Source organism: Manduca sexta, chromosome 20 (assembly GCF_014839805.1).
Source record: "Manduca sexta isolate Smith_Timp_Sample1 chromosome 20, JHU_Msex_v1.0, whole genome shotgun sequence".
Taxonomy (NCBI): Eukaryota; Metazoa; Arthropoda; class Insecta; order Lepidoptera; family Sphingidae; genus Manduca; species Manduca sexta.
In genome coordinates this window covers 12,100,834-12,123,481 of record NC_051134.1, presented here as the reverse complement: position 1 = coordinate 12,123,481, position 22,648 = coordinate 12,100,834, and the positions used below count along the sequence as shown (strand labels likewise).

General features: G+C 33.4%; 2 protein-coding genes across 5 annotated transcripts; one reads left to right on the top strand and one right to left on the bottom strand.

Moving 5' to 3' along the window:
• The first annotated feature begins 1,059 nt into the window (after window positions 1-1,059).
• On the top strand, window positions 1,060-17,006 carry LOC115446880 (charged multivesicular body protein 5). Of its 3 annotated transcripts, none has more exons than XM_037440613.1 (6): window positions 1,060-1,234; window positions 1,338-1,489; window positions 2,022-2,187; window positions 3,099-3,222; window positions 3,617-3,806; window positions 16,988-17,006. In XM_037440613.1, the coding sequence occupies exons 1-5, from the start codon at window positions 1,166-1,168 to the stop codon at window positions 3,784-3,786; spliced, it is 681 nt and encodes a 226-aa protein (XP_037296510.1). In that variant the 5' UTR covers window positions 1,060-1,165; the 3' UTR covers window positions 3,787-3,806; window positions 16,988-17,006. The 3 variants fall into 3 exon arrangements, with proteins under 3 accessions (XP_037296510.1, XP_030029562.1, XP_030029561.1); XM_030173702.2 differs by lacking the exon at window positions 16,988-17,006 and adding an exon at window positions 4,562-5,093; XM_030173701.2 differs by lacking the exon at window positions 16,988-17,006 and having other exon boundaries at window positions 3,617-4,235.
• Window positions 5,818-18,181, bottom strand: LOC115446879 (synaptic vesicle glycoprotein 2C). Of its 2 annotated transcripts, none has more exons than XM_030173700.2 (11): window positions 17,954-18,181; window positions 11,269-11,322; window positions 10,477-10,638; window positions 10,190-10,352; window positions 9,108-9,229; window positions 8,481-8,722; window positions 8,136-8,341; window positions 7,375-7,637; window positions 7,029-7,188; window positions 6,608-6,735; window positions 5,818-6,160 (listed from the first exon to the last, which is right to left on the bottom strand). In XM_030173700.2, exons 1-11 carry the CDS (start codon window positions 17,955-17,957, stop codon window positions 6,105-6,107), a joined length of 1,560 nt encoding a protein of 519 aa, XP_030029560.1. In that variant the 5' UTR covers window positions 17,958-18,181; the 3' UTR covers window positions 5,818-6,104. The 2 variants fall into 2 exon arrangements, with proteins under 2 accessions (XP_030029560.1, XP_030029559.1); XM_030173699.2 differs by lacking the exon at window positions 17,954-18,181 and adding an exon at window positions 11,487-11,562.
• Between the last annotated feature and the right edge of the window lie 4,467 nt (window positions 18,182-22,648).

Here is a 22,648-nt window from a genome sequence, read left to right as displayed (position 1 = left end):
AATGTCAATTACCCCAATGTCAAGTACTGTCAAAACTCAAAACTATCAAATGTCAAACAGTGTCAATATCATGCCCAATAATTTTACTCTGGTTTCCCTTCAAAACGTATAAATCTTTCTTACGTATATGCCCAATAATTACATGCTCGTCACCTAGATTATAATTTATCACCATCACTACGCGAGGTCCGGAGTATGTACGTGAGCCGCAACGCAGAAATCTGCCTGTTTCTTAGATATACTATTCTATCTATATGGCCTGTTTGGCCGGATTTGCATATAGTTTTTTCCGTTTCTAAATTATTTAGAATTTATATTATGTAGATCCGGATCCCATACAAAATCGCGTTATCTCAGACGCATGCTAAATTTCCCAAAATTATATGAAATACTTAAGTTTTCTACATTTTCTCTATATGTTCAGATTCTCCATAAATGTAAGTATTTTAAACTTCGCATTCTTTGTAACAATGAATAGTATTAGATGTCACTTGATCTCTAGGCCAACAAAAAAATATAAAATTATAAAACAGCCATAAAAATAACCAATTTCTCTAAATTCTTGGCGAAAATCTCTAAGTTGGGAACCCTCCGGGCTATATTGATGGCAAAGAGAATTATAATATATGTATTGATGGCCTAGTTTATTGGTCTCTGTTGATGGCTAAACGCCTGAAGGACATGTATCCATGTTATGGCTATGAATAATTTAAAAAAATGTTGATAGCAATTGTCTACAAGTTGTAAATACATAAAAAATGTGCTTATTGGAATATAATAATAATATTGTGTATATTTTGTTATTTACCACAATCGTACCTTTATTGTCATTCCCAAACTGTACTATTTTAATGAAATAAAGCAAGTATTACTTTTGGACATATACTTAAACTTAAAAAACTGGAAATAATTTTCGTAATTTTTCAAGAATTTTCTTAATAATTTCTTGAAAAATGACGAAACACTATATTATTATCATCAACTAGAATTTTTTAGAAGAGTATGTTGTTTAATAATTTTCGGAGTTGATAACCCTAATAGCCTGTCCTCTGAACTGAAAAAAATAAAGACAATTGTCATTTGTCAATCAAAATTGTTGTGATATTTCATTCTCATTGATTGCATTTTGCATTAAACTGTTTTATTATTTTTTACCTTATCAACAATGAACAGGATTTTCGGTCGAGGTAAACCCAAAGAACCGGGTCCCAGCATCACCGATTGTATCAGCAATGTAAGTAAACGATAAACGTTTTTTTTCTTACTGCCTGTTTACTGAATATTTGAGATGATGATTCATTTGATGCCTATTGTTAACGTTTACCAAATTCTTTCAGGTCGATACTAGAGCGGACAATATCGACCAAAAAGTGCAAAAACTTGAAGCGGAGCTTAGGAAATATAAAGATCAAATGACGAAAATGAGGGAAGGACCTGCTAAAAACTCCGTAAAGCAGAAGGCTATGAGGGTCTTAAAACAGAAGAAAATGTAGGTTTTATTCTAATTTTATCAATTAATAATATGTTGTAGGTGTTATGTTGTATTGACACCTAAAAAATACATCTTTGACCTTCACAAATAGATAAAGTTTATTTATATATAGTTACAATCCTTAAGAGCGTCTTGTTACTAATATTTTTATAACAATCTACTTAAAGTTGCCAAATGCCAATATATTTGCTCAAATACCAAAACTGTTGTGGTTTGGAAGAATCCACTCACCATTATTAAATTTTAGTGTGGTGTCTTCACAATATTTATTCAAGTTGCAGTAAGGATTAGGCTTACTTCACAACTAAAGGATTATCCACAAACATATAAGATGATATTATGAAAAATCAATCAATGATCATCAGATGCTATTTTTATGTCCTCTAATACAGGATTTTCATATCTTGTTAATTTAAAAAATCAATTTGTGAAAACTGCATAGTCATAACTTGTAAAGCCTCACACAACTAATGTAAATTTATTGAGGATCACAATATGTGGTTAAATATGGCCTTTTTATGGTATCCAGGTATGAGCAGCAACTTGAGAATCTCAGAGCGCAGTCATTCAATATGGAGCAGGCCAACTACGCCACTCAAACGTTAAAGGACACTCACGCCACCATCGCCGCCATGAAGGATGGAGTCACACAAATGAAGAAAGAGTTTAAGAAAATCAACATTGATTCTATTGAAGTATGTTTTACATTTTTAATTTGATATTCATAATTTAATCAACATTTCAGGAGAATGATGTGGAAAAAAAAACATAATTTTCATATATATTTAATTATTTTTTTGTATGGGCATGGCAAAGTTAGCCCACCGCACCTGATGGTAAGTGGAGTCTAATAGAATGTTGACTGATGAGATATAACTGATGGTAAGTGGAGTCTAATAAAATGTTGACTGATGAGATATAACTGATGGTAAGTGGAGTCTAATAGAATGTTGACTGATGAGATATAACTGATGGTAAGTGGAGTCTAATAAAATGTTGACTGATGAGATATAACTGATGGTAAGTGGAGTCTAATAAAATGTTGACTGATGAGATATAACTGATGGTAAGTGGAGTCTAATAAAATGTTGACTGATGAGATATAACTGATGGTAAGTGGAGTCTAATAAAATGTTGACTGATGAGATATAACTGATGGTAAGTGGAGTCTAATAAAATGTTGACTGATGATATATAATTACCCCTCGGCAGTCAACACAATTGTGCCAGCCTGTTGGATTTCTATTGAGTCTGCTATGTTAGGCTGCCCCTAACAGAGGGATTACTTGAAATAGAGTCGAACTTTGTTATTGTACTATTTTTTCCTTCTCTTTTTATTATAGACTGATAATGGGATAAAAAGGGAAAACAATACTTTTTAAAATAAATAAATAGTACACAATTTTTATAATTGTATTTGGTTTTTACATTCAAATTAATATTAAAAAAATACTGAATAAAATTCATCAATTGTGATGTAACCAAAAAATTATAAACAACATAATGTTATATAAAAAATATACAAATAAGATTCTAAGAATTCTAAATGATAATTCTGTTTGTTGTGACTTGTGATTAATTACTATATGTTGTAATATTATTTTAGGATGTGAATGATGACTTAGCAGACATGATGGAGCAGGCTGATGAAGTCCAGGAGGCTCTTGGCCGCCAGTATGGCATGCCAGAGATTGATGATGATGAACTGGCTGCAGAACTTGATGCACTGGGTATGTTTGAACATTATTTTGTTGTGAAAAAAAATTTCATTACTAAAAGATAGTAGGGTGTCTATAAGTTCCTTTTAATATTGCTTGTCATTAAGAATAGAATAATACCGAAAGTAGTTGTTACATTCAATAGTTTGTCACTTTGTAAATGTTGTGGATTATTAATTTAATTTAATGTTGTTTTGCACTTGTGTCATTATAATTCTAAAGGTGCAAATATTGAGAAATATGCAGCATAGTATCAGCAAGGTTTGAAAAGATAAAGATTGTTTCAGTCTTCATGGAGTCTGTCAGTGGAATATGGCATTATATTAAAACAAGAATAATAATCTGATTTGTTCTAGCATTGTCTATCAGAATAAAAAAAACCTAATTTACCATATATCATTTTCAGGTGATGAAATAGCGCTAGACGACGACGCTTCGTACCTGGACGACGTGGTCAAGGCACCGGCCGCGCCTGACAGGGAGCCGGGCGCAGACAGCGTGAGGAACAAGGACGGAGTGCCTGTCGATGAATTTGGCTTGCCGCAGGTGCCTAACGCAGCGCAGACTTCGCGTTGATAATGAACTTAAGAATACAGGTAATGGTTTTAGAGTTCATATTGAGTTGTTTATTTGTGGTAATCATGTTGAAAAAGATTATATCTCTGGAACAGCCCATCATAGTTATATTGATACTTTGGATGCCATTGCGCATACCATCAGATAGAGTCACTTAACCATGCTTGTATAAAAAAATCAGCAGTCTTCTCAATGTAGATGTAATTAAAAAAGGCTTACTACTTTAAATTGGTAAACTTTAAATTTACATCCATTCACAGAAATAATCATGATATATATTACTAGACCTACTGTGAAGTAGATTCTGAGTTTAATGTGACCATTACCTGTAAGCATGTGAAAGATCAAATTAATTTAAGGGCTTTAAGCTATATAAATGTGATTTTTTTTATACATATATTCAGATACTGGAAGTAAATGCTCGTGTGAATATATTATTCCATGTCGTTTGTTCTCGTTTTTTGATACTTCCTCTTCTACGGAAATGTGAAGGCTTATAATTTGTTGATTTATACCGGATTTTAATAAATCTTTCTGTGTTAAATGAAGCGAATATTTGAAAAAAATCTAAATTGAGTCAAATATTATTGAATATATATTTTATCAAATTTGATTTGAAAAAATAAATCACAATATATTTTGCGTTCATAAAAATAAGGAGTTCAGTTTTATTATAATATTGTTATGAAGTTGTCCACCTTTTCTATATTTTAACCACATGATTATTATTAGTTGTCTATATGTGTAAATATATTGGTTTTTGTTTTCCAAATAGGTTGTACTTTTGAAATTCGGGCTTTTTAAATGTTCGCGAAACCATCATGATGAAGCAAAACATAAGGCACTATCATTACTTATTTGCATTGAAAATTATATATATTAATATTTCGATATGTTAAGTCATAAATAGTTAAATTTTATAAAAATCGCATTGTATAAAGTGTTAATAAATTCGAAATTGGTTGTAATAGGTATGTTAACTTACCTTACCATACTTAATTGTCTTGAAAAATATCAATGTGTAAGCAGATTACATACATACAAAGTAACCTAATACACATACAAAGTTGCTTATATTTTCAAATAACACAACACACAACTTCAATAATATATGTATGTTGCCGTTATTGTAAACTTATATATGTAAAGTAATTAAGTTGATATGTTAAGCATTAATATAAAATATAATTTGTACTCATATGATTTTTTATTATATTTTATCTACGTAAAAGTGTTTGAATCCTGCATCACAATATTACGACATTACGACGGTATTGAAAAATAAACTGTTTTAAGAAAGAAACAGAGTATAGTATTTTTGTTTTGTATCTTTGTTTTCCATACATTCTGAACAAGATATTACAATCCCATACATTTTGACTGTGTTTCGAATGCTTTCTTTTTTTTTATTCATTTGAATGACGAGACTAGCTTGCAGTTCGCCTGATAGTAAGCTGTACGACTACCCATAAACAGTAGAAAAACCATTCAACACATTGTATCACAAGTTATTGTTTGGTATTCCACTGCGTTCGCCATTCTAGGACATGAGATGTGCAGTCTTATTATGTCAAGTAGTTACAAAATGTAGTAAAAAACACGTCACGACTCATTAAACGACTGCAGTTTGTATTACAGAAGTTTTAATGTATTCATTCTTTTAGTTTTTAAATTACACAACTACTTAAACATGCTGTATTTGACGACAATACTGAATCAAACACTTGCACTTAAAAAATAGTGAATCCAATGTCTTTTTGTTAAATGTATTATGTACCCATACTCACCAAGATTACTTGCTTATTTAAAAAAAAATGTAAACACAATTTGCGGATAGTTTCTTCAGAGATGGATGCACATGATATACTTAGATGAATATTAAAAGTTACATTTATGCTCGTGTACAGCAGAATTTTATTGTATGAGAATTAGACATTCGCGGGTAGAATAGGAAATAAAGAAAAGTATTTTATAAAAATATGATTAGTAGGATATATTATTTAAGTTACTAAGCATGTTAAATAAAACACATTTTTTAATATTTGGAAGGCAAATTCAACCTTTAATAATAATAATAATTTAATAGCATCATTATATTACACAGTCATCACTAAAATACTGGTATTTTCATTTACTCATACAATGACATGTGAATACTGAATCACAGTAATACGGTAACGGGTGATGGAGGCACCTAACAATAAATAATATAATACTTGTCCACTTTATTTACATCCTAAATGATATGTACAACCACTGCAAACGTTACTACGCACCACGTATTATTTAATTGCACTAACTAGGTATCAGTAACCATTTTAATCTAGGGCTTCTTGTCCTGTCTTTGGCAAGAAGAAGCAGAGTATAGCAGCAACTGGAATGAGAAAAGCATTGTTAGTACGGTTTTGGCAAAATCATTGTTAGGGGCCGTTCCAAGTATGACGTCACGCAGTTTGGCGGGGAGGGGGTCTTGTACAACGCGTTATGTAACATTGTTTTTTTTTTATTTTAAAACAATAACAAAGGTATTTTAGCGATTTTCCGGTATTTTGCGTAGAATAATTGTGAATATTAGAAAAAAATTAACTTCAGAGTTACATAACTTTGTGCGTATAGAAATATAATACTTGAACGACCCCTTATACAAGTTACAAGTGCCTAGATGAACAGCTCATAAGAAATTTGTATGACCTAGAAATATTAACAGAGAATCTATTATGCGTTGTTATCCAGGTATGGTGGTAGAAAATTATAATAAAAAATCCCACCTACGTTCTGTTTAGGACAATTGTTTTAAAGTGATATATAAAAAGAAACTTACTGAAAAGGAATGCTGAGAACACAACGATGGGCACGACGCACGCGAGGTCGATGAGCTGACCGAAGGACAGGTTACCGATGAGACCGCCGCCTCGACCCGCCGTCAGGGAGAGTGCCGCAGCCATTACCCTGGACAAGGAATTATATTGTAGACTGTTTAGGAACTAACAATATTATGGTCGTTGTGAATTTAGTTTCTTTATGGAGCAGTATTGCTAGTATTTTCATCTACTTTAATAGTAAAAATAACAACTGTAATAAAATCCACAACTGGTGCCACGACACGCACGTCATAATTTAAGTAAATGTAACAATAACTGTCACTGAAAAAAATACAAATTATGGCTTGGTCCCTGAAAGCAATGCGTATACCGTTCGATTGGAAATTTTTATTTATAAAAAAAATAGTCCAGTAAAATTACCTAAGGTTTGTAGGGAACAAGTCGACGAGCACGCAGAACACAAGACTGATGGCGAGCGAGGTAAGAGCTTCAAAGATGCACGACAGGACTAAGTTCTGGATGGAGTTCTGCACGTAGTACAGGCCTACGGTGACCACGCCGGCGAAGCCCAAACTGAAAACTGAGGGTAAACAAGTAATAAGTATCGTCTTAGATAAAAAAATCAATTCGTGGTTTATCTTTAAGTAACTGCAACAAGCAACAATTACTAATGCATTTAATTCAAGGAAGTAAAACTTTGGCCACTTATTTAATATAACTCGTTATAAAAGCAAGGTAATAAAATCAAGTACAAAAAATAACTTACTAAGGAAGAATTTGGCTCCGAGCTTGTGGACGCAGAGAGGCAACCACAGCGAGGTAGGGATGCAAGCAAGACCGACGATAAGCGTGTGCATATACACGCTCTGGTCGATGGTCTTCTCGCAGTCGAAGGGGTCAGTCGAGGCCTCGTCGACGACAACGATGCTGGACACGTCGCACACAGAAGCAGAGGTGTTGGGGAATCTATGCTCGAACTCTTCGTAACGGTTGAACAGCTCGGGGAACCAGATCATGAGGGTGTAGTAACTGGAATCACACGTGATAAATAATTATAAATACTTATGATAAACCTGGTGATTATAATGCAACTCAAATATAATAATGTAATTGTGTCGTTGTTTTCGACCATCGGTTGTGTTGGACATATGAATTTGGCCTACATGTCGAATACATTAGATATTGCCAAATGTACTGAATGAGGATAGTTATTCGGAATCTCCATGAATTTAGATAAGTTTGGCCAGACAGTATGTACAGAAGTAAGTATATTATTATGCTAAATTAATTAGTATGTAATATATATACATTGAAACTAAATATATTATTATTTAATAAATGTTGCAAGTGTGGACCGATGTATCTTGTAATTATGATATGTAAACCAATGGTTCGTCCGATGTGAAGTGGTTTTGTTGAGTAGATACTAATGTTTATTTTACAGAACACATATTATATTTGTGCCTACGTGTACGTGACTGTGGCGATAATGTTTGTTACCCATTTATCCTTAATTAATGGTCTTACCTGGTTGTCAATCCAAATTGGATGAGGCAAGTTAGGACGGTGTATTTGAGGTAGGGCGGTCTGCACAAAGCCTTAGTCTGGACCCAGATTTCGCCGAACAGCCGTTTCAAGTCCTTCGGTTTGCGCATGCTAAGACTACGGACGGATTTTTGCGAGTTCTGTGATGCCACTGAGATTGTTCGCACTTTCTCCTTCAGGCTTTTGATCTGTATTGAAAAAAACATTAATGCAGTGGAATGTCTGGTTAAGTCTGTACTTATTTATTTATTTTGATAGTGATACGATTTTCGATTTTATTACTTGGTATATTTAGATAAAATAGCTGAAAGATAAAAAGTAACTCACTGGGTAGTTGTCTGGATCGTCGCCGGTGTTCTGTTTATATATGCTCTTAAGGCATTTCAGTGCGTCGTCGTAGTCACCGCATTCCATCATGAATTTAGGACTCTCGGGGAAAGCGAACAGCCAGAAGCCAAGCAGGAGCGAGGGTATACCGCAAGCAGCTACGAACCAGTTCCAGGAGTCGTAGGAGAAACTACCGCTCTCTATACGGATGCCTTGGATGGGAATGATGCCCCACGCGATCACTGTATCAGAGATAGACAAAAGGCATGTTTAAAGTATTGTATTGCAGGAAACGCCATGTCAACGTCGAGAGATTAATGGGTGGTTTTCTACTGTTGGCCTTGGGGATAATTTGTTTATCATTATAATATCTGCCTAATAGTCATTATAAAGCTAAATAATTCAGAATAGACTCAGTTAGATATAACTGTTTTAAAGTTTAGTAAGCATTTCGCAAAATTTGTTGATCATGTTTTACTAAACTAACGATTAATAGCAATAATTGGCGCTAATGATTTCTTATGAATAACCTGTTCAACATGAACACCTGTTCATAGATTTTATAAGTAATTACATTGGTTATACGCGTTACTTAGAAGTTAAAAATGATTAAAATGTGAACCTTACGTGGAAGTATGATGACTCCGAGGGTCCAGAACATTTCCATCCAGCAGAGGATTTTCTCTCTGTATTTGGTTTGCTGGAACTCGCCCAAGTATGGGAAGCAAATACCCATAGCGCCAGCAACTCTGTAATTTTAGTGTTTTTAAATAATTAACCTTATGTTAGCATGTAGGAAACTAGATATACAGCTTCCATTCCAGTATATATGAATACATGATGGACATAATTCTTTATTAATGTGTAATAGTGTACAAACAACTTGAGCAGACTAACGCGTGATAGTGTTTTTTTTTTGTACAACTAACGCATATAGTAGGTAAAGTATAATTAAACTCATACTGACATCCGTATTCACACATAGACACGTGGTATATACACTAAGTGTACGGAATACAGTGACGTTGCCTAAACTTAGACTTACGCTTGTTCCTTTTACAACAGTGTAATTACCATGCCATACACTAGTTCACACCTCCCTAAATTCTCAGGATGACGAGCATAGAGGTATACCTACGAACCACGTGGTGTTTTGTTTTTAATACAAAATTCTGTGTAGTTTTGGAACTCCTGTGTAGTTTCTGACTGCCTCGGTGGCGTAGTTGTTATTGTACACGGTACGACTACCGCACTGAGGTCCCGGGTTCCAATCCCGAGTTGGGTCAAAATAATTGTGACTGGGTTTTTCCATCTTAAAATTACTCAGTCGCAGCTCGGAGTCAGGAAGTTGGCGGTGTGGATACCTCCGTGCCTCGGAAAGCACGTAAAGCCGTTGGTCCTGCGCCTGATCTCTACAGTCATGTCGGATTGCCGTCTCACCGTACTATGAGAGTGAACGAACAGAGAGTGCACCTGTGTATTGCGCACACACTTGGGAAGTATAATATATCCTGCGTACTTGGTTGATCTCCGTTGAGATTGGCCGCCGTGGCCGAAACTCGCTAGGAGGGATTCAGTTTTGGAATATTATGAACATTCATTGAGGTTCATAATTAGGCAATGTTTTATTCTACTCCTCCGTTAGTGGCATTAAATCAGTCTTTGCATTGCCTAAAACAGTAAAGAATGCAATAGGTATGTGTACTTACGCAAAGCCGTTAACGAATCTGCAAGCCATGAAGACTGGCAGAATCTGGACGAACGACGAGATAATCCCGACGAAACCGTCGAGCAGCAGGGTTGACACGAGCACAACTTTGCGCCCTTTTGTGTCAGCCAAGCAACCCCAGAAGTAGGAACCGATGACCATGCCTACAAAATTCATAATAATATACGTGTCTTATTAGATAACACTGACTAATGTAATAGTAAGTTGGCAGCACAATCAGTATTTGTTTATATAGGAATCGGCAAAAAAATTAAAGCAATTCCTTACCCAACATAGGTGCCGCTGTAAGCCAGCCTTTGTCGCCAGATGTCATGCGAAAGTCGCATGTTGCGGCGGGCAGCACAAACGATATTATAGTAATACCGATGGCCGTGTTGGCATAGATCAACCCTGTGATGGCCAGCAGGCAGAAGTGGAAGCGACCGAAACCTGTACAATTAATTGTTAAGTTACCATATCGGACCAAACATGTAACTAATATTTGATTAAAAAAAAACTGAGACACCGAAGATACATGTTCAATTAAGTTTAAAAAGGTATATTTGCACTACAAAATACAAATAAGACACCTAGAAATAAGGAAAATTTGCTTTTTATAAGTTAAATGAGTACCTAGATTCATCTAAAGAAAATGTAAGAAGTACATAACCTGTTATTGACGTTCATTTATTACCCATTGTTAAATCTCCATTGTCCTATATTGGGTACTTATTTCGCTTGGGTACTCCTACAAATTTAATCGTCCGCTAGTATTATGCATCAAAGCCTAAGTTGGAGTTAGTAAATGCTAGCAGTATATATTTTTTGTTTTTCAACCGACTGTTACAATGGAAATTTTTAATACCTTAATTTTTATGTGATTTATTTATTTTATGAGATTGTTAATATCTACCAATTACTATAGCATTTAAAGTAATAGAACATATTGTAGTAAATTTGGTTATATTTTCGGATCTATTAAAATAAGGCGTGCGAGTATAAAATGCGTGCCCATGCATAAAGTATGAGCTAAATGCGTTTTTATAAACATCTGAGATAATGGATTCTGTTGAAACTCACCCGTAGCCGAGATGGCTGCTTCGAAGTCCGCACCATGTTCTAAAAAGTCTAATCCTGTGAAAATAAAAATATATAAATGTTAGTACAAATTATCTAGCTCGTAGAATTTTTAGTTAAGACATATAAAGTTTGACACAATAATCAATTTCCCTTTGAGAACAACCGTTCGTTCCGTTGACGTAGATGTCCTATGTATTAAACTTATCAAAGGTACTTAACTGCTAGGACAGGTTTTTTGGCACCTCGTATTATCTCAATATGTAATTCCACAACGTTCATCTTATCGTATCGAGTCACATCCAAGTAACATACTTATTTGTGATACTAACTGACCGATTCACTGACGCTAGTCGACTGAATAACGTAATAATACTAATTTCTTATAATTGGCACAATCGCATTGGTATTTAACTTGCATTTTGATAACGGTAGTCAAAATTATTTACGCCTTTATAAGAATGCATTTCCCATTTCCGAATAAAAATACTTAGGTATCTAAAGTTTATAATGTTTTGTATACATCGGAAGTTAGACGGTATTAGTAAGATTAAGGGTAGTTTTAAATTTATTAGCTGTAGGTGATTAATTTCCCTTCGCCATAAGTAAAGAACAATTTAAACAATGAACATTCTAATGAACCGTATAAATTCGAAGTAGGTATGTAAATTTACAGTAGATTTTTTTTATTGCGTATTTATTTATACCTACCTACAGTATTATTTTAAAATGTGTAAATGTTCTGATTATTTTTGGATCTACTTTGGATTTTTTAAATCTTGATACTATTAGTTACTAACATGATAAAAAATGTATAATTCATAAATACCATGGTCTAGAACTTAGAGGTGACCAGGCAAGTTTTTCTAATGACCTATTACTAAACGTAAAACTTTGTTCTCAGCCTTATAATAATTGTATTTTGTGACTTGTGTATATCTAGGAACAAGGTTTTTTTTATTTAGTGAAACCGCATATTTCTTTAAATAAACGGCTAAGGAATTTTGATAGAAACAAAAGATCGCAGTATTTCATGCAAACAACTTGGAAGTACTTACACGTTTGATTCGAATAAAAATGTATGGCACATTAAATAGTAAAGTAGTCATATGTGACAAAGAAATTAATGTTAATGTGACTCAAGCTGACATCTCAATGCACTTCATGATTCTTGAAAAGTATTTAAAAAACCGGTGACATGTTTTTGCATCTAACAAAGATAACGTCACTCAAACAGTTTAGCGAGATATCTCTTTATTGTTAAGGTATATGCAGTTTATTACGAAACCAAACAACAAATCGAAGTATCTACCTATACCTATTGATAAAAAGTAACTGGCTTAGTTACTTGTTATTCCACATTTTGATAATGTCACGTCTCAAGTGCTAGAATTGATCAATTTTATAACGTCGGTTTACCTAATAACAGAACATCTATTGTCGATAATATGTATGTTTACTTCCTCGTTATTGCAGACTGCAAAGATTGAAAAGAAGAAGAGAATGATTGATGAGGAATAACAAAATTATTTAAGTAATATTTTAATTATGATTTTTATGATTTATAATTAGAGGGCACGCAATAGAGCAACCAAACCATAGGAAGAGATGTATGTATGTATACTTAGGACTAGAGATCAGAATGGGTTACGATAACTAAACTACCTAGCTTCATAGAAGAATCATTCTTCTGTGGGCAGCCTAGTTGTAACTGGAATTTGCTTTTAAAATGAAAATCAGTGCGGAATAAAAGGCTAGGGTATATGACTAGTGCATCCTACGTGCTGACTTATGTTACCTAGGCCTGGGTATCTCCAAACATACCACGATTTGACTGAAAGTGACCCAAAGAAGAGTAGGGACAAAAAATGCATTGGAAAGACGACGTAGAAGATCGCTGGATTGAACTGGATGAAACGAGCTCAGTGCAGCAATTGAAGGAAAATGTAAAAGGAAGCCTACACCGATGAAGTTAAAAAGTGTAATGAAGAAGAAAAAAAAAGTTAAACATTTTCAAATGTTATTGCGCGACGGCGAGTTGACCATTTATTGCTTGACAGACCAAACACGCATCCTTTTTTTTTTACATTAGCTTTTTGCTGTCTTATTTACAGCATGCTGCTTAAACATAATTATTAAGAATATAGTAGTTATATCAACTTTATTCCAATTCTATTTTTGAAACTCGATTTTTACACGATACCCAAGAGATGATGCCCAGAATGGGCAACACTTGGGCTATACCGAAATAGGTACACGATGTGCCGAAACCAAATTTGGCTCACCAGATGGGCTCGTCGGGTCGGCGGGTAGCTTCGAAAACTAGGCAAAATACGGTCGGAACCACGGTTGAAAAAGTGTGATGCGCTGACCTTACATTGATAAGGGATAAGGACAAGTGAAAACAGATTCTCGCGTGACACTAGCAATTTTACAGAAAGTTCTAGTTTACGAGGCCTTAAGGCGACACAATTGGAGCGAAAATTTGTGTAGCGTAATTTATATGAAACAAAAATATTAACATTATTGTAATAAGCATGTAGTTCAAATCACTTTAAATAAAAACTATGCTCGCATTTGAAAATGAAAATGGTCGTTACTTATGGAGTTAGGTAAATTAAAAGCTATATTCCAATTTTTGTATTAAGATCCTCGCTGCATACTTAATTTTGAACAGCTAACAAGCGAAGGTTCAAAGAAAAGATAACAGTCAAGTTTAAATGACGATTTCAACGTAATTTAATTGAACATTTTAGAACATTAAGTGCGTGTTATTTAATTATATCTATATTGTATCAGCAACAACACTTGTCGCGTTATCTTATCATTAAATGTACAGGTAGCATTATTTAACAGAACTCATGTATGATTAATCAATTTATAATGAACGAGATGAAACACTTTGTTGTAAATAAATCATTCACTGACATGACTAAACAGAAGGTTTTATCGCATGTTTGCTCGTTGCTTTGAAGAAACAAATAGATGTGACAATGACACGGTCAATTTAATTGTAATGGCATTGTGGTAGCGTCAAGGATACGATTTCAAAATATGTTCCACAGGATTATTTGTATGTGATATACTTGAATTTATTTTGTTCTATGTTGATTCTATCATAAACAGATGGTTTCAGTAGCCTTTATTAGTTCTCCTTCATTACATTTATCTGTGAGTAGTATAGTATAGTAGTAGTAGTAGTATTAATAGTAGTAGTACTAATAGTAGTAGTATTATGAGCAATAAGGTACTTTCTATACTTTTACCTAGCATTGCTATTAATCTTCATAGATTCGAATAGGTACAGTTAATTATTTACCACCTTGATCTACTCTAAGCCTAATACAAAAGATATAGACTGTGTCGCTATTAAACTAAATTTCTTATAGCCTGGCTTTCTTTAAAATGTCTAGTCTTGGTTTTCAAAACATTTAATAATTGCGTATGTCCAAGATAGTTATGAAAATTCTTCCCCTAAGAATTTACTAAGAAGAAAAAGAAAATATTAGATCGACCAAATGACTATAGATTTTTAAATTTAGCCATTACATAATGATTTCTTATGTTTGCGCGAATGTTAGACATTAAAATTAAACTATTTTTCGGATCTTATCGCGGTTTTTAGCTTTTAGTTGGTATTCTTCTGGGTGACTTTATTGCCTTTAGAATCACAAAAGGTAAAATTTTGTAGCTTAAAATATTGTTGGATTCAGCTCAAGGGTTTCAGAATATTATATTTACCTAAAATTACTATGTTATAAAACCCGTGTTTATACAAATAAGCGTGACAGCGCCTGTATACATAGTATATAACAAGCTTTATGTCGTGCGTGTGACAGGATAATGAATAAAAAATTGTGCGTATGCAAATCATGGCATTGCGACGTGAAGGTTGGTGAGCCCGTATGTGGCTCCAGATATAGCTTATTAATAACTAATTGTGCTGAATATTTGCTAGACTGACCTTTAAAATTATTATTCTTTGCGCGACTTATAATAGGGTCCATAATTCTGTTATATTGATCTTAGGTTTCAAGCGAATTGACTTGGAGGCGCCTAAACGAATTTTTCATAGTATTATATGTGTGGTTAAGCATTGCAGTGGCGAAGGGTCCATATAAGCCGATTCATACCGGCTTCCCTTTATGTAGGATTGATGTAGAATCTAATTATCCTTAGAACGATTGCAGACCGCATTTATGCATATTAGTGCCTATATGTTGTGTCGGAAAATTTCACCTTTCGCGTATAATTTGTTGCAAATGGGTTCCCTGAGAAACGATTTCGATGGTTTAAGTAAGTTAAATTACTTTATACTAACAACCGTGGTAGTAGTTTTAACTTACATGGATTTCCTTATTTTAACTTAGCATATTGCTTACCTATCTTACTTAAAACAGTTAATTTTATTACATGGCGTAGTTTACGTTTATACATATAAAAAGCCGATTAATAAGTTTATTTATTATCCTCACGACTGATATTATTTTTCCTGCTGCCAGTACTTAAGCCGAATGGATGTAGAGTCGGCCAAACTGAGCGCGGATACGCTGGATCATCTTTTTATTGCGCATGGGACTTATTAATTACCCGTCGCCTTGAAATTTAAGTGGTTTCATGAAATGAGCAGCTTGAGTGTGGATTGGGGACTGAATTTGTATTAAAATGTAAAGGTTTGTATTCATTATAATATTAATGTAAATTGTGGAACTACATTTTATAATTTTTAGGCCATATACCAAATATATGTAATGAGACATGGACTTCAACAGTCTATGTTTTACTTTTATCGGATTTGGATAAAAATATATGAATTCTTATAACACCCAACCACTATTTTGCTATTTTGTGTAACATAGAAAAATACTTGTAATTATTTTTAATTTATTTTATTAGAACTGTACTTGTCAATGACCTTTATCAAATAATGTGAATAAGAAACGATAAATTATAGGTTACAATAGTATTATCACATACAATTCATTTGTATCTTTTCCTCTAAAGTATAGAAGATTATGATCATTTAAAATAACACATTTCATCTTAAATAAGGTATTCTGCGTTTACGTAGTAATTTGACATGACTTATAGTGGTCATTAAGTAATGAAATTACTATTGTTCTTGTACATTGTGACTCTTGCAGAGTTTACTTTGCATATAAATAGCTAAATCAATTATTTATCTCGTTTTGTAGTACCAAGCACGTTTTTTAAAATGCTACAGGTACTAATTATAGTAATATGAGGGAAGTTATATATCTGTATGAATCAATAAAAAATTTTCTTTTTTTATTTTTACTTTTATTCTTACTCATCAATCTGACCTGAAAGGCGTTTATAGTTTAAGAAATTATGTATCGCTTTCGGGATATATTTTTTCATAATAATTTTGTATGGTTACTCAATATATAGAAATAAATAAAATTAAATCGTCTGCTTCTAATAAATACCGTATCCGATAATTCCGAAACGTCTAGTCCGATATTAAATGAGCCGACAAATAGCTGACTATATAAAAAAATAATTTAGATTTCTTTTTACTTCACAAATAAGTATTAAGGGAAGTCATGGCGAGTTGAGCACATCATAAAATAAAGTATACAGGGAAAAGCAAATATGTTCTATTTAAAAATATATTTCGAATAGACGTGGTGGCTCTTTAAATTAATCATAAAAGAAAAATTAACGCTGTTTAATGTGTTCAAAATAACTTTGTTTGCAGATCTCCTGAAGAAGACAAGTTACTTGACAAGAATACTTAGGTAAAATATATGTAAATAATTTATATCTTGAACAATGAATAATATTGTTGTTTATAATAAGCAGTTACGAGAGGAAATTGTTGAAACTGTCAACAGAAGTGGGTTTTGCCGCCTTTTCTTTTCAGTCTAGACTTCACGCTCGCATACTTAATCTAAATAAACGCAACGCAGTAAACTGTATGATTAAAATATATTATGACTAATAATAATTATATTGTAACCAAGTCAATTAGTTCTAGGAAATTCTAATAGCTTGTTGTCTCTTTTTGTTTTTTGTCCTGTTTTAGCGAGTGCCTAACTAGAGGTTTCCAAGAATTGGTGATTTTAAACGTTAAGACAATCCAAATATTCCTATTGTATTTATATTTTTGAAGTCATTAAGATTCCATAAATAACGCCGACGAGCATTTGCTTGCCTTTTAACCATTGTAACAACAACGTCAAAAACAAGTCAATTATTGTGTCCAAAGTGAGTGACAGCCGTGATCGCTCTGATTTACAAGCCGAAAGAATTCTTAATGGACTCCGTTAACACGGCTTATTGTCCTAGTGAAAAATCTCTAGACTTCAGTCATTTTGAGTGACACTAACATTCGCACGAAAATTTACAAGTCGATCATTAAAGTGTAACTAAATAATACATTATAATGGGTTTGGTCATTTCATGGAATGACCACGTTTAACGAAGTTAGAAGTTCGATATTGATCTATTATTACGTTGATAATTTAACGATTTAATGTCGACACGTTTGCTATAATAGGTTGAAAACGTGTGTTCATTAAGGTAATAACATAATTATCATTTACAAATTGTCTCATCGCTCATTTTAAGTTTGTTACAAGTATTTACACGTAAATAGGTAGTTATAAAAATTAGATTTTTCGTTATCATAGAGACACTAATTAATTGTAACATTAATACTCACCCATTTTGGTTTATTTCACTTTAACACTTTTATAAATAAAGTCCGATATGAGATCACGTTTAGATATCGCGGTCACCTATCGATGTATCATCGTCACAGGACGTGTTTGGTGCAAGTGCGCGTGGGCAAGCCCGTTGGTCGCCCCTTATCCGCGTGCTGCCTGCTGAGGCTTCAGTGCGAATGCGCCGCCGCTACCGGTAGTCGCCGAAGATTCCTTCCAGCCGAGATAAGGATAAGGTCGCGATCGCTCATCTCTGTTATCTAGAGTGACGGTGACCAGCCATCGATCTCGCTTGTTCAGCGTGCGTTGTCGCCAACCACAATTGTTATGCAACACATTATAATTTCGTTACCAATTTTTTATAAAGATAAAAAAAATAATATAGAGAATATGCCAACCGGAAATAGATTTTTAAAGTAAATATCTTCTTATATTATTATTTATATTATGTACGATTTGGTTATCAATTTACATTAATAAAATATGTTTTTAAATATAATTTTATTATTTCCTTTTTTAAATAATACTAAGGTAAGTACGTATGTGGTGTAAAGTCGTATCCTTTCGGGAGTTTGGCTAGCATTTCAAATTGTAAAAGTGAAATTATTTGGACATATTTTTTAGTTTTAACAGATGACAATGTGAAAACAAACCCTTTTAAAATAACGGTTTTTCCCTATTTCTCTACATTTAAATTACAAAATTAATGTTAATAATTTGAATGCAAAAGTTGAATGTCGATATTTAAAGAGAATATCTGGATTTAATACATACAGTATAACGCCGGTATCGGGGCATCCTCATCTATCCCGGCAGTGCATCGTGGAATCATCTTAATTCTGAAAATGGGATAAGAGGTGTCAAATAAAAGATTTATTCAATAGGGAATTAGATGTAGACTCTAGAGTCTAATTATTTTTTTTTCAACTTTATCAATTAGTTGAAGCACAACCCTGACCAGTTAAGAGGGGAGTACGCCAGCTTTATCATCATCTAGGATAAAGGGTGACATCCGGAGATCGCAAAAGCTGTCCTGTTATTGGAAACTTAGTACCTACTCGAATTTTAATAACAACATGAATTTTCAGTTGAAGTAATAAAAACCTCTTACATAAATATACGACACTTGAAATATGATGAAACCTTTCAATTAAATTAAACCTTAAAGCAGAATATAATGGCCACTCTAAAGCACTTGTACATTTTGTGGTGTTGTTATAATTAAGCTATTTTTCACTGGGTTTTACAATCTGAGCAAATTGTTATTTGCGATTAGGAAGCCAGTTCGCAATCTCTTGGGAGCAGGACCCGACGTCGCATAATGAGCCGTCTTCTAAGCCGATTTGTCTCAATGAAAATACGACTTTATTTGCTCATAAATTGTTATTGTTATTTATTAAATATACTTTTATTAGATAGTCGCTTTATTGATCGATTTATACATTAATATTGTAATAGTTATCGCCAACATGCTTATGCGTTTAATCATTTTAAATGTATTAAATTCTTATATGGAACCGTTATATGCGTTTTCAATGTTATTTTGTAAGTAGATTTAATGAACTTGGTATTAAGATACTAAATATTAAAAAAAAAACGCCTTAAAGTTTTCCAATGTAGAGGAGACATAGCGCATGTTGCTGGCTTACTTTTACACGACGGCCTGCCTGAGGTCTATCTCTTTCCTGAAGATCCAGTAAGGAAAAAATCGGCATGGAAAAATCCACACAGCGTTGCTTTATTTGGAAATAGAAATCAGGACCTTACAGTTTCCAGCCAGTAATGAAAGTGTCATTAGAATAAGGAAGCGACATTAGAAAATACCTACAATATTTTTATGAATAATTTTACTGGAACTATAAATATGATTAGAATTATCTTAACGCGCACCTATTTAAAAACTAACTACTACTGAATTCTAATGCACATTTCACTTACAACGGTAAGCTTAAATGAAACATATACCTTATAAAAGACCGTATAAAAAACAACATGTTATGAGCATTAATAACGATTAACAATTATTGGCAATGCAGTGTCTACGACACAGCACAGGGTCGCCGCGGGACAGACGTTGCCGGTCAAGTGCGACTGCATGCCATGTTTAGCCGCAGCGGCAGGGCTGCGCGTACGCACCTCGACAACGTGATATCAAACACAACCACCAGAGGCGTCAATTTAAATTAGGAAGTTACACCTAGATTGTGTTAGTGGGTGTCAGATCATGTAAGTACCAATAACCAAATTATAAAAGAAACAATTGCATGCATACGGAAGCAGGTTACGCCACACCGAATTGTTAACAAGACAACCAAATTTTACCCATATTACTTTTACTTCATATTGGTCAGCCTGATTGATTAGCCAATTTACTTAATATCAAACCGTTTTATCTTTTTATTTATTTATTTATACGTGTGTATGTAGTGTATTCCAAAGAGTGAGTAGATCAGTAAATGGTCTCTACACTCATGATCTCTTTGCTGGGCTTATTTTCTTTCCGACAGGTATAGGAAACTACTGCATTCATTAATCGCTGCCTTTAGGTCAAGGAAGTGATTAGTACTCGAAGTTTAGCCACACAAAAGCGATTTTTCAGCAATTTATGTGCCTTTTTTAAATTTTTCATAAAACAACGATCCATATAATTGCCATGAGTAATTACAGTATTGTTTATAATTAAAACTGCAAATCACTATTCTAAATACGGTTATGTAATAATCATCTGTGCCATAAGTTACTAAAAACATCTAAAATATTATTTTAGATGTTTTTAGTATATGTGTTTGTTTGTCCCTTAACTTTATTATAAGTACCTAGTTATATTTTAACCAAAGTGTCCTTGCGGCGGGGAATCGAACCTCGGACTATGGAGAAGATAATGTGTTTAGCGGTTCCCCAAAGGACCGATAATATTTTTTTTAGTTCATAGATGTTTTTGCGTCGGGGTCTATTTAAAATTAATTTAATATTTCATTAATATAATATTTATTTGATACTATTTAAATTAGTATTTTTCACTATGATGATCGAGGCGATCATCATTTATCTAACACTTATTTACTTATTCGGAACATTCTTATGAACCCAAACACGCTACTTATATCTGCTGTCAGTTACTGAGGACTTGCTTATCACGCAGGCTAATTGATGCTGCTTGAGTATTGGCTCAAAGTAACCAAGCCTTAAAAATACCACCAAAATAATATCAACTTTAAAGTTAATCGGACTTGTAAAAATAGAAAATAATCTGATGATCTTCAAGCACCTTAACAGATCTTCATTAATTATAGCGAAGAACTATCTCGAACATATTAGTACTCAAACAAATAAAACCGCATCAAAATCGATCCATTCGTTTAGGAGCTATGATGCCCCAGACATACAGATACACAGACATGCACCTTAAATTATAACACCCCTCTTTACCCGGGGTGGGAGGAGGGGGGGGTTTGGTGTTGATGAAAAATACTACATTCTTATAAAATCTTAGAAAAATATAAACGAACAAAATATCTGGAAACCCATCTGAAATCTTTTGCCAACCATGGAGAAAACTTTACTGTTTGACAGCTCAATAAATTAAATGAAGCACCTCATTGAAGTCACTATATATTTTGAATTAACCTGTTCTGTAGAATGTAAGTTATGTTTCAGTAAATTACGACTGGAGATTATAATTGCAGTTAATTTGAGATCGAAGTCGGTAATATCTAGGAGTTTGGGAACCTTCAGTGAAGGTGAAAATGAGATTACATATTATTCCACTTGCATATATAATGCTTGAGGTTTTTAGAAGTAATAAAAAACAGGTTTTTCCTCAACAAAGTTACTAATAGCATTGCAAAATTATCAAATAATTTATTCAAATATTTGGAAGTAGGTGCTGTTATTATTACATTTTTAGTTAAGAATTTAGATTCAAAAACTTATTGAATGGTATAATTACTTCATAGTTTTATATACTTCAAAATGTATTTTTTTTAGACCTCTATAAATAAAATCTACTATTAGGAAGCGTATTCTTCCTCTTTATTGAACTGAAAAGTAAAAAGTGTTGAGGCGTTACAACGTTGAGAAGCTTCCTCATTTTCCGCATTTGGCAGTCGAACCGCATGCCCTCGGCCCGTAAGGTCGGACATTAGGAGAATTTACCTATCGTCGTCCGTCAAATTAACCAAAGATAAATCTTTGGACCGATTTAAAAGGACACCCGTCGAAAAAACAATCCGTGATGGAATGAATGAAAGGCAAAGATTTCCTTATTTGTGCAAATCGTTAAGTCAAGAGAGTTGTTTCTTTAAGATTCCAATTGCATTATGTATTGTTTATTTCCTTATGGAACACTCGTGTAGGTCTAGTTGTGACAAAATAAAGGAAAAACATTGCAAAGATTTCAAGGAACGTTTGCATATACTTAAAAGTCTCTAAATTTCTATTAAACTTAAAATTATTTCCAGAATCAAATTATATAAATCCTGATTTAAATAACTACGCTTAACAATAAATCCTCATAAGTTTGTTTAATACTTATATAAGTTTGTATCTTCCTAAAGGTGTAAATTATTAGGTAATAAACAGACCACGTAATGAAGACGATAGGGTCGTCGCGCGTCAGGAATACAAAAGTCTGTTTGAGGAAACAAATAACAGGCATTGGACCTCGACCTCTTTGCATGTTACGAAACTTGTAT